Source organism: Cydia strobilella, chromosome Z (genome assembly GCF_947568885.1).
Source record: "Cydia strobilella chromosome Z, ilCydStro3.1, whole genome shotgun sequence".
Taxonomy (NCBI): Eukaryota; Metazoa; Arthropoda; class Insecta; order Lepidoptera; family Tortricidae; genus Cydia; species Cydia strobilella.
In genome coordinates, this window is record NC_086068.1 from 40,828,294 (window position 1) to 40,844,904 (window position 16,611).

Consider the following 16,611-nt stretch of genomic DNA (forward strand, 5'->3'; position numbering starts at 1 on the left):
CAAAAAATGACCATTCCCCCCTTTATCTCCGAAACTACTGGTTCTAAAATTTTGAAAAAAATACACAAAATAGATCTTTACCTATAGATTACAGAAAAACCTATTAGAAATTGCAGTCAAGCGTGAGTCGGACTTAATTACTTAGTTTTTGATCCGACCCCTACGGGTTTTTTAAAGACATTTCACTTACGTTTCACATAAAAAATACTTTGTTTAAATTGTGTAATGTACGGAACCCTTGGAACGCGAGTCCGACTCACACTTGGCCGGTTTTTTGCAGTGCACATGCTTAGTTTAGTCAGTTAATAATATTAACATCATAATTATTTACAATTTTCTTTATGAAATAGGAGGCAAACGAGCAGACGGATCGCCTGATGGTAAGCGATTACCGCCGCCCATGGACACCCGCAACACCAGAGGGGTTGTAAGTGCGTTGCCGGCCTTTAAGATGGGAATACGCTCTTTTCTTGAAGGTTTGAAGGTCATATCGGTCCGGAAATACCGCAGGCGACAGTTCATTCCACAGTTACTTAAAATACATACAAATTACTTAAAATCAAAACTTTAATCTAAATATAGCACTAAATTAGTATATTTAAGACGGTAATTAATTTCAGTAGTATATTTTTAACATTGGCAACATGTGCGAGTGAGACACAGGGCTCCACTTTTGCTATCTCAAGCGGACCGTTTTCTCTAGTCTGGTACGAACACCTTTCTGGCTCGATGATAATGTTCAATTTAGCATGGCAAAAAAAGCGACAACGCCCTCTACTTTAAATAAAGCTTCACTATCAAGATAGATATCACTAAGCATTTGTTAACGTGCTATCATTGCTATCAATCATAATTTTGTAATTAAGACATTACATTCCGATTTACACCACAAGAAATTTTCCAAGAATATTGGCTGTGTTCTGAATATATCGATATTGGCAACTGCACGTCACGAATAGGCAATTAACTAAACTCCTCTCTCTCACGCTTATCCCGGTTGCGGTTGCCTGCTTCGGTGCCCGGAACTCTAGGCAGCAGCACATCCTATAAGTAAACAAACACCCTACTCAGCTACTACTACGATTACGTGCTACTACCAAAACATACGACGCATTATTCTTTGGCTAGACATAATTATTTTACAACCTACTTACTTATAGATAGTTCGTTGAACCGAATGATTAAAAGTTATCAACTAACGAGGAACACGTGGCCGTTTCAGAAATAGAGCGCTCGTTGTGACGTACAGGCTTAAATTTGTGGGCCAAGGAGAGTCCAGAAACAAAATGACCACCGTTGCCAATACGGTGACTGGATGTACCTACGTGCGAATTACGGACTGAGCCAATCGGAATGCAATTACAGATACAGACTATCGGCCGCGTCTTGTCCACGCGTACGAGTACGGTGACTGGATGTACCTACGTGCGAATTACGGACTGAGCCAATCGAAATGCAATTACAGATAAAGACTATCGGCCGCGTCTTGTCCACGCGTACGAGTGCGTGCCTTCATCGGATTGGTACGAATCGCGTTCCATTCCAAGAAACCTTACTAAGGAAGGAGGATTGCAAGAAAAATGACTTAAATAATGAAAGAATGAAATACCTACTAACAAAAACAATTATTTACGTTACGAGTTCGAAAGTCCATTTACACTGCAGTCCCCTGGCAGTACACATGTGTGATTGTGAGAATGTTGGGCAAGCTGTTGAAGTTGAGTCGGTACCCTGAAACGTGCTTTAGTGACATTACCTACATTAATTAGATAGAAAACTTCATCAGACTATGATACAAAACTGCATCAGACTATAAGAAATGTTCATATTTGCTCCGATATTAACTGACACGTAGGGACGTAAGTTGAAGCAGTAATTATATTTTAGTTATTTTAGTAAATTCTAATAATGCCAGTACCTATATTCCTTGAACTAAGTGGTTCAGTACTTATTACGTTTAGTCTTGTTTAATATAAATAATATTTATTAGAATTCTGTATTTACAATATTACAAAATACAATACAAAATATCTTTTTAATACAGTTGCTCAAAAAGTGCTACTTTTCGTGGCTGTTTAGCGTGCGGAAAGTTGGTTTTCGCGAACTAGTGCTTTTTACTTTTCCAATTCATGACTACTTATTGATGACTGTTAATATTAGTTTCATTTAAACGTCGTAATCAACATAAAAATCTACTGTGAATGTAAGAATACGAAAAATATGCATATTTCATATTTTAATACATACTGCAGCATAACGCTTTAGGAGAAACCTTTTTCAAAGTCCAAGTTTTTGTCACCAAAGTCCGCGATCGCTTAAGAGAGGCCGGTCTATCTATCAATCTAAAAAAATGTGAATTCTGCAAATCGGAACTCAGATATTTGGGGTACATTGTCAATGAACGCGGGCTCCAGACCGATCCAAAAAAGTTAGAGGCGATTAGTAATTTCCCGACGCCTACGACGGCAAAATCTCTACGGGCATTTATTGGTATGTGCTCATACTACAGACGTTTTGTGGATAATTTCTCATCTATCATCGCGCCTTTAACGTCTCTTATCGGAAAAAAGAAAGGCAAAGATCCCATCAGTTGGACCAGTGAGTCTGAATCTGCGTTTAAGCGATTAAAAACGGTCCTTATTGATTCTCCGGTTATGGCATGTCCAGACTTTACAAAGCCTTTCGTGTTGCAATGTGATGCCAGTTCGGTTGGTCTTGGTTCGGTTCTAGCCCAAAATATTAATGGAGAGGAGCATCCAATTGCCTATTACTCACGGTTGTTTTCAAAAGCGGAACGCAATTACTCAACGACAGAACGGGAGCTGCTCTCGGTTTTGGAATCTATTAAACACTTTCGCGGCTATCTCGATGGAATAAAGTTCAAGATAATTACAGACCACATTGCCCTAAAATGGCTCATTACCCTAGACAATCCAAGTGGCCGACTAGCTCGTTGGGCTACTCTAATATCCCAATACGATTTTGAGATCGAGCACCGAAAAGGCGCATTAAACGTTGTCCCAGACGTTCTTTCTCGTCCCCAGATTGGTTTGATTTCCTTCAGACGGGGTGACAGCATAACGACTGACCCCTGGTTCGAGAGGGTGTTTACAGGTACAACAAGATCGCCACAAATATTTCCGGCGTATGCAATACGGGATGGGGTTCTAATGCGTAAGATGGCGGTTAATAATCCTTTAGAGACTAACTCCTGGCGGATGGTTTTGCCTAAAGATAAAATAAGAGAGGCTATCGCTGAGATTCACAACGGGTTCCCGAATGTTCACCCTGGGGTCATGAAAACTTATTTGAAATTGAGAAGTTTATACTATTGGCCAAATATGTATCGCGATGTAACCGAATACCTTGGGGAGTGCCAAGTCTGTAAAGCATACAAGATTTCTAACACACAACCGCGTGGGCACCAGCTTTATCCAAGACCTGTATACGCTCCACTAGATTTAATTTCCATAGATTTGGTGGGTCCTCTTCCGATAGCCTATTACGGATATAGATATATTTTAACCATAGTTGACGTTTTTACAAAATTTGTATGGTTGGTACCTTTGAAGAAGGCTGATACGAGATCTATCACAGTTGCTTTGGAGTCGGAAGTGATATTGCGCTATGGAACGCCATTCAACGTTCTTTGTGATAACGCGACTGTTTTCCGTAGCATAGCATTCGTAGATTTTTTAAGGTCCTACGATATTCCCGGTCCGTGTTACACGCCCTATTACACGCCTCAGGCCAACGTCGCTGAACGTTACAATCAAACCGTAATCACGACTCTTAGTATTCTGACAGGTAATGATAATCCCACTTGGGCAAGGAATTTGCCAAAAGTAGCATTATATTTAAATTCATGCGTAAACCTCGCAACTTCATATACCCCTAATTTTTTAATGTATGGACGTGAGGTGGAGACTACGCGACAACGTGCCCATTCTCAGACTCCAGGCCCAGAGTTGGTCCGTAGTCGGAGTGATCGCGCCTTGTGTCTTGTAGCACTCCAAGACATCTATGCAAAAGTTGCTGATTCCTTGTTTTTTGCTTTTCAACGGAACGCAAACACCTATAATGAGAAAAGGAAGGCTGTTATGTTTCAGCCAGGTGAAATAGTATGGCGGAAGAATTTTCAACGTTGCCCTGTCGGAGAAGGAACTGGCGGGAAGTTCGCTCCGCGGTTTGTCTCGTGTCGCATAGTCAGGCGTATTTCGCCGCAAGTTTATGAACTGGCTGACGTAAGCTCACCACACGTTGGTTTTTATCACGTCAAAGACATCTTAAAGTAGCTTTCGGGAAAGTTGCGATAATTTAGTTTTTTTTGTTGCTTACATAATTCGTTTCGCGAGTGTCATAAGGTACCGTTTATTTGCGCCTGGTTGCATCTTCATAACAATCATTTGTTGTTAGCGTTTAAAGTTTTTTTTATTAGTTACGAAGAAAGGACACCTTGGTTAAGGATCAATTGTTTGCGGGTTCATTTCCTATATTTGTAACATGACTATGAAGTAATACTAGGAACTTCAGTCTGACCTTTTTAGTTGTTGGAGGTGCTCTTTTTTTTGGTATTTGTGTTGAGATACCTTTCATAACAACCACCTTTTTTTGTGTATGTTAGAGGATGTCTGCAGCATAACGCTTTAGGAGAAACCTTTTTTTCTTTACAAGTGAATTCTTTGATTTGCTTTGACAACTGCCAAAAGAATAAAAAAAAGATGAAGGTGTGAAAACTGTGAATGTGAGAAGGAATTAGATGTTAAATCATTTTACGGTTTAGACTCACTTGTTTTAGTCACTCGCGCGACATGTTTTGAATTTTGCTTAACTTCGGGTTATTTTGTCTGGCGGGGGGATTACTACCTGCAGATTGAAGGTGTCGCAATGGGGTCTACTATAGCACCAGTGGTGGCTAACATATTCATGGAAGAATTTGAGCGGAAGGCATTAGAGAATGGTCCATACAAACCGAAACGCTGGTGGCGATATGTAGATGACGTGTTTGCTGTGGTGGCCGATAGCGACGTGAACCCGCTACTCGCGTATCTGAACGAGCTGCATCCCAAGATAAAGTTCACCATTGAGAAGGAATCCGAGGGAGCACTTCCTTTCCTCGATGTGTTGGTTATGCGGGATCAGAACGGACATCTGTCGCATAAGGTGTATAGAAAAGCCACACACACAGACAGATACTTGCAGGCTGGCTCACATCATCATCCCGCACACCTGTCGTCAGTCCCACGTGCACTGATTAACAGAGCTTTGCGTCTCTGTGATCCGCAATATCTGCAAGGCGAGCTGCGACATGTACGACATGTGATAGAGAGGAATGGGTATGGTTGGAGACAGAGCCAGCGTGCAGCAGGTTCGTCAGCGTTGCGAAAGAAGCATACAGCGGAGAGAGCACCTGCGTACCTACCGTACATCAAGGGAGTGACGGACGAAATTGGACGCCTATTACGCCGGAGGTTTAGCATTAGGACAATTTTCCGTCCTCATGTAAAGATTAGAAATGTGCTGCGCTCTCCAAAGGACAAGGATCCGCTGGGTAACCCGGGCGTCTACGAGATACCATGCGACTGCGGTAAATCCTACATAGGAGAAACCGGACGCAACGTGTCCACTAGACTGTTAGAGTGTTAGTGTCCGCAGTGGCAGAGCACGCCCTAGATACAGGCGCGTCGCACTATCTTCGGTTTGACAAGGCGAGATTACTGGTACGAGAAAAATGCTACGTACCACGTAAAATACGTGAAGCGATCGAGATTGGGCGGCGCCCTAATTTCAATCGGGATAGCGGCTGGGCTGTGCCGCCAGCATGGAAGCCTGTGATTCCTCAGCAGAATGCCGGTGAGTGTTGTGACAGTGTAGTGGACATAGTGAGTTCGTGCTGTGTGGCGCTACAAGTGTTAGGTGACCCAAACCCAAACACACCACTGTGCCCGCCTACAACGATAGCGCAAGACCTCCCCCAACCGGTTTTCTCGGCGCGCGCGCAGCGAGCGACGCGGCGCGCGGCAGCGGCAGTACGCAATACACGGTCGTCGTGGACGCTGCTCGCACTATTAGTGCTTGAGAAAGGAGACCTAGGCTCTCCGAAACATGTCGCGCGAGTGACTAAAACAAGTGAGTCTAAACCGTAAAATGATTTAATATTAGTATGTCTCACAACAGTTTAAATTCGAGGAATTAGATGTGATGGTGAAAAAGTAATTGATCTTTTCACAAAAAAAAAGTAATTCTGCCATTTCTGCCCATCTATAACAAGTACCGGGTTTATCCAGGATCACGGAAGTTTTTTTAACGTGAATAGCCGACCCTTTAGAAATAAGGAGAACCGCTTTTTGTCGCGGTTTTTCATTTTATTTGGAGAACATATTGCTCCTACTTTTTCTGGACACGGATCACGGCGCACGCCATACCACAGTGTCCGGCATAGATCCCTGGTTGCGGCTCCGACATTCGCCTGACCGGAACCGGTATAGGCCTGGGCCTGTTTCTCCAAGCAGCTCACTCTCCTCTCTCAAGGGAAGTGACCAACCTATTTCCTACCTACCAATTTTAGGCAATCTACTCAACGTCTTCCTTTTTATATCTTTTATAATTTAAACCACTGTTAAATATTTATTACTCGCAACCTTCACTCCTGGCTGATCCCCACTGGTACCAGTAGGCTTTAGCCATTTTTTATTTAATAAGATTGATTTCCGTGGCATTTTTATAAAATTGATTTCCGTGGCATTTTATTTAATAAGGTTGATTTCCGTGGCTTGTAAATATCAATATATATATCTTGTGGCATTTATATTTTTTATTTATTCCCAAAATTGCTACAATACCTCTTCATCATTATAAGTATTATAACACGTTTATTTCTTAATGTTGAAAAACCGTTCTTAATAAGTTGTCTGAATGGAACGGAACGCCTGTCAAAGAAGAGGCGTATTTTCTTACTGCAAGAATGTTTTAAGTTTCCAAAGGCAACATTCGATATTGTTTTTATAAATATACGATACACAAATAATCATAAATAACTATATTTAGGTAATAATAGTACAATGTTTTAATATTTAAAAAAAATTCTGTCTTATAGAACATGCATTTGAAAAAAAAAACTAACATTGAAGTGGGTTCAATAACAATAACAAAATCAATTCTAGTCGAATAAAAGCTAGAAAAACACTTCTTCATAATGTCAATGTCAATGATGTCACAGAATTAATAATATAAAAGTTTCGAATTTCGATCCTTACTTGTTGCTTTTCTTATTTTTTCGCAACTGTATTAAAAAACGTCGATTCGATACACGTGCGGAAATGTCATTCTTCACTCGTCCCGAGTCTTGGTACTTATATATATCTCGGTACTCGTGCAGTAATGACATAGGCAGATTTGAAATATGGGTTGTATTTCAATTCTGCCCCATGTAAGTTCAAAGCCACCCCCTCTTGGGGCAGTATCGAACATTATTCCTCAAGTTGCCAAAATCTAATTTGTACTTTTGTCTTTAGCTTTATATATGTGCAAGTCACAGAACTATATCAAAATAGAAGTAGTAAGAGCTCGGCAAATTGTAGGGAGACCGAGCGTGTAACATTTTGCGTAGGTACTTTGACGTCACGAGCGTAATTTAGTGATGAGAAACATAAGCCGCGCGAAACGATTCAAAAGCATCAATTCACAGATAGATTAGAACAAGGCATCGATTCTAAAATATCGATAAGAACCGACAGAAGAAATGATAATTATTTTCGACAGAGGAAATATAATTCACGTTGACGATTCAACGGAGCCACGACGTTCTATTGCCAAAATAGTGTTTAGTTTTAAGTTTATGAAATTTATATGTATGTTAGTCTATAAGGTATATGTAATATGGGCCTTGTTGCCTAAATTAAATTTTAAAATAAAAATCACAGAACTATATCAAGATAGAAGGAAAGAGTTCAGCAATTTGTAGAGAGACCGAGCGTGTAACATTTTGCGTAGGAAACCATTTTTTACGACCAGTTACTTCAATCCATTTATTTTTAATATTAGGATCATTCGGAAAACTAAAACAAAATTGCAATATAGAAGTAACCATAACCTGTTTGTTAATAATATTTGCTTTGCACTACGTACATTATATAGCTGCATAATAATATAAGAACGTAATTATCATTTCGTCTGTTTTTAAAATCGATTTTAATAATCGAGTAAGAAAATCGCAGTGTACAGCACTATTCTTACTTTTGACAGAAAAAATGAGAAATCGACCTTGAACGTGACTCGACAGTGCTCGACAGTTTGAATAGCTTATTTTTACATCGCTGGTTTTGAACGCACGCCAGTCTGGCTCGTCAAATTTAAGCCGCAATGGAAAGCTAGCGTTGCGTTGGCGTGCGCACACAATCGCCCGCTACTGTTTTGATGAAAATTATAAAATAAATAGTTTCTTAATCAATAACAGATATTTAAGGACAAATTCAATTAACAGCTCCAACTTTATTGGTAGTGTTTGAACAGTTAATTATTGCGCAAGAAACCATTTTGTTTTTAAAACCTGACGTTGCAAGCAGACATCGATCGGGAGCAGACTGAAGTTCGCGGCGAGCAATTGAGCCACCGGGTCTTAGTTTCGCCACGCGAGGTACATACACTCTTTTCTTCTATTTTGGTATAGTTCTGTGGTGCAATTGCAGTAATTACATAGGTTGTTGTGTAGAGGCTTAAAACTGGTTTCAATATGTAATATTTTGAACTATGACAGTAACATTTTCTGTGTCTGTTTCCAGAGTTATGCAGCATCGACGCCTCCGAAGGTGTCATCGGCGCCGGCGCACACGACGCTGCAGCGGTCGGTGCGCGCGGCGGCGGCGAGCAGCGGCACGGGTGCGCGCGTTATCCCACGATTCCACTTCCCCAAGGGCCGGCCGCCGCCTGCGCACCAGCAGGACCACGCTATGCACAAAGTGCAGTCCGCCTTCGCTACCTTTCCTAATAGCCAGGTAAGAACACGTTCCATTCAACAGTTTGGTAATTTACCTGTAGGTTCTAATTTCCAGGGTTAGGCTCCAGCCAGTGGCGTAACTAGGGGGGGGGGCATAGGTGGCACGTGCCGGCTTGCCTAAGCTGACGAGGGAAACTTTTGTCAGTCATATTTACCGCCACTGTGAAATGCTGATGGTAATCTGGCCCACAGCGCAAATGAGGAAGCCGATTTTTTATTAGGTACTCTTTTTGCCTCGAACTCGACCTTGAACGACGACGGTAGCGCCGTACCGCCGACTATCTCGCGGTGCGCATACTCTATGCCAGAAATCTATATCACGCAGAGAGATGTTCGGCGGGAGTTGTTATCCTCGAACGTTCATAAGTATAGCGGGCCAGACGGCATACCAGCAGTTGTGCTCCTGAGATGTGTCTCGTGTTAGCGCCTTTTGACGCTCTCTAGCAACAAATGGCATGTTCCATCTTCGTGGAAGACAGCCCTTGTGCACCCTGTGCCTAAAAAGGACGATATATCAGACCTATCGAATTACAGGCCTATCGCTATTACCTCCCTTCTGTCTAAGGGCATGCTGGTTCGTATAATTAACACAAAGCTCCTGAGATACCTAGAAAAATCCGATCTGATCAGCGACCGTCAGTATAGCTTTCACCACGGTTGCTCAACTAATAGCCTTCTAGTCTAGTGTATCTCGCACACCGCTGGGCTTCGGCCATTGAGAGTCAAGGTGAGGCATTTACAGTCAGCCCACACTGATACGTGTACAACAATGTAATTGGACAAAAACACCATTGAATATCGAAAGAAATTTTATTACAAGTAATAGCTAATACCTATACATTAGGATTACCATTTTTATCTTTATCATCAAAAAGAGATGAGATCCCATCAAAAACATTAAGTACATGTAAAAAGATGAAGTCTCGCAAGTACTCGCCTCGCAACGCAATTCTTCTACTAAAAAAAAGTTTTAAGATGTAATGTGAAACCAAGTCGGTTATTTTAGTCAGTGCCAGGGGGTGTTAAAATAAAACCTTATCAATATTAGATATTTTTAATTTTTAATACATATAATGACTTGGCAATCGCACATAAGTAATGCTTTACTCGTACCGTACCCCTAAATATGTGTGAATTGTAATGCTCAAACTGCATGTGATTAGCGCAAGCGTTATGTTCAATTAAAATTAAAATATAGTTGACGATGATCCTTATGTCATTAATTCATTATGTAGCCTGGCGATGCCCAAGTCATTATACTTATTAAAAATTAAAGATATCTAATATTGATACGGTTTTATTTGTCATGTCTGTATTTGTCGAAACTTTAGATTTAATAGTTTCGGAGATAAAGGAATGGATCTTCTTCTATTTTAGACGAGTCCTTTAAGGGTTCCGTATTTTCCTTTTCAGGTACGGAACCCTAAAAATTACAAAAATTCATCTGCGAAAACATTTGTTTATCCATTAAATGTCGTCAGTTTATGAAGTTAAAAAAACTTCATTCGTTATCGGTCATCTCGGCATCTTCGGTGGTAGCAGGCCTAGCTCCAAGGTGAGCTCGGTAATCACGAGTTGTTGATACTTGACAGAGGAGCGGCTAGCGCGGGCTGCGCCTTGCCGCGCACCGCGCAGGCCCTGCTGGCCCTCGGCCAGCCGCGGCCCGGCCGCGCCTCGAAGGGGAACTGCACTGCACCCACACCGCATTCAATGCACCATACATTAAAGTGCACCTCCCTTCAAAAGCAGTAAACCAATCACTTGAATGATATTTGAAATAACGTTTGTCGAAGTCTATTACTTGTTTTCAACTTTATTGCCTAATAAAATTAATCTTAAAAAACCGGCCAAGTGCGAGTCGGACTCGCGTTCCAAGGGTTCCGCATTACACAATTTAACAATGTATTTTTTATGTGAAACGTGAGTGAAATGTCTTTAAAAAACCCGTAAGGGTCGGATCAAAAACTAAGTAAATAAGTCCGACTCACGCTTGACTGCACATTTCTAATAGGTTTTCCTGTCTAAAGATCTATTTTGTTTATTTTTTTCAAAATTTTAGACCCAGTAGTTTCGGAGATAAAGGGGGGAATGGTCATTTTTGCCTATTTTCTTGAATAACTTCTACTGTTTATCCTAAAATTATAAAAAAAATATAATTGAAATTCTCACAATGAGCTCTTTCATTTGATATAGTTTGAAAAACTTTATTTTTTAATTTTATTATTTAACCCCCAAAAGTAGTCCCCGTGTTTAAAATTCATTTGTTTACGTTACATGTTCGTCTTTGGGTCGCAAACTTACATAATATATGTATACCAAATTACAACTTAATTGTTCCAGTAGTTTCGGAGAAAATAGGCTGTGACAGACGGACAGACAGACAGACAGACGCACGAGTGGTCCTATAAGGGTTCCATTTTTTTTCCTTTTGAGGTACGGAACCCTAAAAAAAGTAAAACCGACTTCAAAAAGGATAAATAAAATATCATCCCGTTTTATATGCGCTAGCAACTGATACGTTTGAGAAGTCGGTGCCAAGACAAATTTTTATAAGCGTCAACACGCCGTCAACCAGTATGCCAACCCTGGTGTAGTTCGATGAGAAAGAAAGAACCAGTATTGTAACTATTTGGCTTGGTATCGACTTCAAACGTATCAGTTGCTAGCGCATATCAAACGGGATGATATTTAATTTTATCCTTCTTGCAGTCGGTTTTCCTTTTTTTTAAGATTAATTTTACTTTTCCATTTTTAGTTTTCCTTAGTACCTACGAATGATGCATCATTCTGCAAGTGCAAGACTCGTTCCTGTCTGGCCAAACTGTCATATCATTAAACATTTTCGCGGTACGTTCCAAGTTTTAAGGTCTGGATCTGAAGCCATCAAGATTTGAGGAGTTGAACCTCATGGAACCCATCATCAGAACTAGACCTTAACACAAATGTACCTTCAGAACTTACTTGCTTAACAAACATAACGAAGAGGACAACTCGCCAAAAGTGAAACATACGTTTTTAAGATTCCCGTTCTGGTCGTCATCAGCAGTTCCACTTCATCAAATGGCACTGTTGAAATGGTTTGTTGATGAAAATACTAAAATCGTTCTATGCATGCAAACAAAAAAACAAATCGGTTCAGAAATGACGGAGTTCTGAGGTAACATACATACAAATTAAAAATAGGGTCGAATTAGGTTAAAAAATTGCACAAATGGGGACTTATAGCACAAATGGGGACTTAATAGAATGTTTTTCTAGAAAGGGTGCAAAGAGAAATTTCGTGTAGATAGCTAGGTATTAAACAACGGGACTATTAACGGGCCCACTGATCACCAGTCCGCCGGACATACGCCGGACGATATCGGCCTGTCAGTTGTTCGGAACTGTCAAATTTTTGTTTTAATTATTAGTCCATGGGCCAGCTAGCCAAATTTTGGAAAATAGTATAATTTGGGGGTACCAAATTTCCTTTTCACAGCAGTTAGATAGGCTTATTATGATGTTCAAAAACCATGATTGCCATCTCAAAATGGTAGCTAACCAAAATGGCCGCCAATCCAAGATGGCGGATATTGAGTTTTAAAAAATCAACCATAACTAAAGAAATATTTGTCCGAATTCATTACTATTTTTTTTAAGCAAAAGCTCCATATGTGTGCTTGAAATTTTGTTCACATATTTGATCGATAAAGTCAAACGTAAATAAGTAATTAAAGAAATATTGATTTTTTTTTTTTCATTTTTTGTGATACTTTTTTTTTAATCTGGTTTTTACAAAATATCTTGAACATTACAAAAAAGTTTTAAATGAGACAAAATAGTGTACTAAATTGTCTTTAATTTGACGTATAGTTTGTATGGGTCTGATCACTGAAAACACATGGAAATATGAATTTATTTTACTTCCGTTGAAATTCACCGTTGACTAAATAACTTCGTACAGAAGAAAAAGCTTCAAATAGAAGTTGTATAGTACAAAAATTATGCTTTTAGTATATTTTAATAATTTTAGCAATAATTTAGAATAATTGTAGTATAATAGTAATATTAATGTTGATATGTTACAGGTAAAAACTAGTATTCGGTTTAAATAGTAATTTCTTTAGTGAAAATGTGTTTGGCTACAAATCAAGATGATGCAAATATACAATGTAAACTAGATATGTGTATAATATGTTACGAGATAGGACCATTAAGTAAAGTACACCCCCCAAACGATGGACAATCATGGGCAGTATTATTTAATTTTAATGCTGCATTAATAAGGAATTTTGAGCCTATTATTCATTATTAAACGACGTGATATACCGGATGAAAACTCTTTACTTAAGTTATATTGAATTTTTTTCTTTGTAGAATCTGTTAGTTACGCTGACGACATCAAATAAGTAAGAAATAAGTTTCGCAAGTAAATAGAAAACTTTGAGGTTTTACTCTTGGGTTTATTTATGAATACATCTTCTTGTAAAGTCGTAAAGCTTGTTAAATGACAACTTCTCTGCTGTACTATACTCGTCAATTTTTATTTTATTTTATCTGGTCATTGCCTGATAGTTGTGGCGTATGCGAGTTAACAAGATTTATGATAAATTGCTTCTGAAGCTACATAATCTTTAGACGTTACTGCATTCTTTTATCTCCTCTCAATAGCAATTTCACGCAGTTTCTTGTGTGCGTCAGTGCTAAGCTCAACAACTTGAACTAATGGTACCCTAGATCGGCTTATTTCACAGTATCAGTTCAGCCGGTAGGTATATCACGTCGTTTAGTAATAGGCTCAAAATTCCTTATTAATGCTGCGTTAAATAACACTGCCCAAGATTGTCCGTCTTTTGGGGGGTTCACTTCACTTAATGGTCCTATCTTGGCACATATTATTGATATTCACACATCTAGTTCACTTTATTTGTAGCCGAACACATTTTCACTGACGAAATTTATATTTACACCGAATAGGTACCAGTTTTTACCTGTATCAAATCAAAACTGTATCAAATATAGTTTCTATTGGTTTTTCTGGTCGTCCATTTTTTCTATTTTTATTCCTATAGTAGTTTAGATTCTTCAACCGATCAAGCATCTACACGGACTGGATCAAGTTCTGATACTGAAATTCTGCTCCCACAACCTTGATGCTGGCAAAATTGTTCCAATGGACAGATGCCATAAGAACCAAAAACTGAACTGAACTGACATTGACAGGCTGATATCGTCCGGCGGACTGATAATAAGTGGGCCCCATGCGCCAGTCGTCGAGTTGCGGAAAATCTCCCGAACTACAATATTTACAACTATTACAACTACTACAATAGGTACCTACGAGTAAATAGTAGAGACATCTGACTCTTCTGACGCAACCTATCTGCATAATTGCATCGACACGTTATCAATGAATTTCATAAATTCGCCATGAAATTTTGAGGTTCATGGCAGAATTGGCAAGTTACATACCTTACTAAGTTATTGAGGTCCATTAGATTACTTTGCCACACATGTGGATAAAATGCAACTTTCTCATCAGTTCTTGAACAATCAAGAGAGCCTTTACCAGCTGGTGTGCTGAAAATAAATATACCTACTAGGTAGCTTAAAGTAGGATTCAGGAAATGGATAATATGGAATTACGGAATCTTTTGTTATATACAATGACGCCGACGAAGGTCGTGAGACTTTTCTCACGCAAACTGCCATTATGCTGGGACACACAAGCGTAAATAACTAACAGTGTAGGTACGACTCTATGTGGTATACATAAAATTGTAGAATTTTTTTGAGGGCGCCACTGATGAGCTTTAACAGGCAACACATGATGCAAACATAAATACATCCATGTCCTGCCGCATAAGTGCGTCCTTTACGTTTGTTGTTTGACATTTGACGTTGACATAAGTATACGAGTATAACGGATATTTTCATGAAACCTTAAAACTTTACAATAAATAAATAAGACCAAAATAGGTAAAGCCTGACTAGGAATATATGATCATTGTCAAGAGGGCGCTATAATTCTCATTTATATGTCAACAGTTCAGTATAGTCTGACCAATATGGATTGGCAACTCGTTACTTCGACTTATTTACATATTTCAATTTACGTAGGTAATCAAAATTAGTATCCAAATATGCGATGTCCTAATTTTTTTTATTGTCGGTAACTTCTTTTTTAACGTATAAAGTTAATGTATTTTTTTACATATCACACATAGGCCAAATTCGTCTAATTGTATCTTCTTTTTATTTTTGGTTTGCTTTTCTTTGGCAGCCTATAACCTCAGGAGGAACGACCCGACCTTCTCTCGTAATCTGCGTAATCGATGCCTCTGATTTACCTAGAAATTTTGTTAATGACTATAATTACTGCAGATACTTATATTTAATTTAGTCGTAACCACTACTAATTGCCACACCATCAGCTCAGCTCAGGCAGCTATAGGTGAAAAACCGGCCAAGTGCGAGTCGGACTCGCGCATGAAGGTTTCCGTACCATTATGCAAAAAAACCGGCCAAGTGCGAGTCGGACTCGCGTTCCAAGGGTTCCGTACATTACTCAATTTAAACAATGTATTTTTCATGTGAAACGTGAGTGAAATGTCTCTTTAAAAAACCCGTAGGGGTCGGATCAAAAACTAAGTAATTATATCCGACTCACGCTTGACTGCACATTTCTAATAGGTTTTCCTGTAATCTATAGGTTAAGATCTATGTTGTGTATTATTTTTTTTCAACATTTTAGACCCAGTAGTTTCGGAGATAAAGGGGGAATGGTCATTTTTTGCCTATTTTCTTGAATAACTTCTAAATTGTTTATCCTAAAATTATAAATAAGATATATTTGAGATTCAAACAATGAGCTCTTTCATTTGATATGTAACACGATATAGTATGAAAAACTTTATTTTTTAATTTTCCCCGAAAGTGGCCCCCATGTTTAAAATTCATTTGTTTACGTTACAGGTTCGTATTTGGGTCACAAACTTACATATGTATACCAAATTTTAACTTAATTGGTCCAGTAGTTTTGGAGAAAATAGGCTGTGACAGACGGACAGACAGACAGACAGACGCACGAGTGATCCTATAAGGGTTCCGTTTTTTCCTTTTGAGGTACGGAACCCTAAAAACGGCACAAAAACACGTTTGTTGTATGGGAGCCCCCCTTAAATATTTATTGAAGTAAAACTTCTTATGGCACTTCCAACTGACAGCGTTAAACGTTTAACGCTACCATAGATAATTTAATTGTATACTCTATTATTAACTCACTAAAGTTAACTTTCGCTCGACCAGCACGGTGTCTCTTATCTCCCTCTCTCTCTCTCTGTGTATACTTGTTTGATACATACATGTACCAGGCTAACATAACTATAAAGGAGGTTTAAGAATTATATAACTGGAGAGGTGACAGATAAAAATGCCAATAGATAATTTATACCAAAGAGTAAAGTAAGTATAATAGGTAAAGAGAGCCCTCTTGAAGCATTTTATGGAAACTGATTTGAAAGCGCCATCTTTAATTGTTTTCTGAAACTAAGTATATATATGTGCGTGCACAACTACATATGCATCCATACGTGTACTTTCGTCCCACATAATATTAGGTCTACTTGGCCAGTTTA

At 39.1% G+C, this 16,611-nt stretch overlaps 1 protein-coding gene across 2 annotated transcripts in view; it reads left to right on the forward strand.

Moving 5' to 3' along the window:
• LOC134754826 (serine/threonine-protein phosphatase 2A regulatory subunit B'' subunit beta-like) overlaps positions 1 to 16,611 on the forward strand; it is a 146,738-nt gene that overhangs the window by 101,339 nt on the left and 28,788 nt on the right. For both annotated transcript variants that reach the window (XM_063691253.1, XM_063691254.1), the window contains exon 2: positions 8,781 to 8,993. In XM_063691253.1, the coding sequence (XP_063547323.1) occupies positions 8,781 to 8,993 (213 nt within the window). The remainder of the gene's footprint in view (positions 1 to 8,780; positions 8,994 to 16,611) is intronic.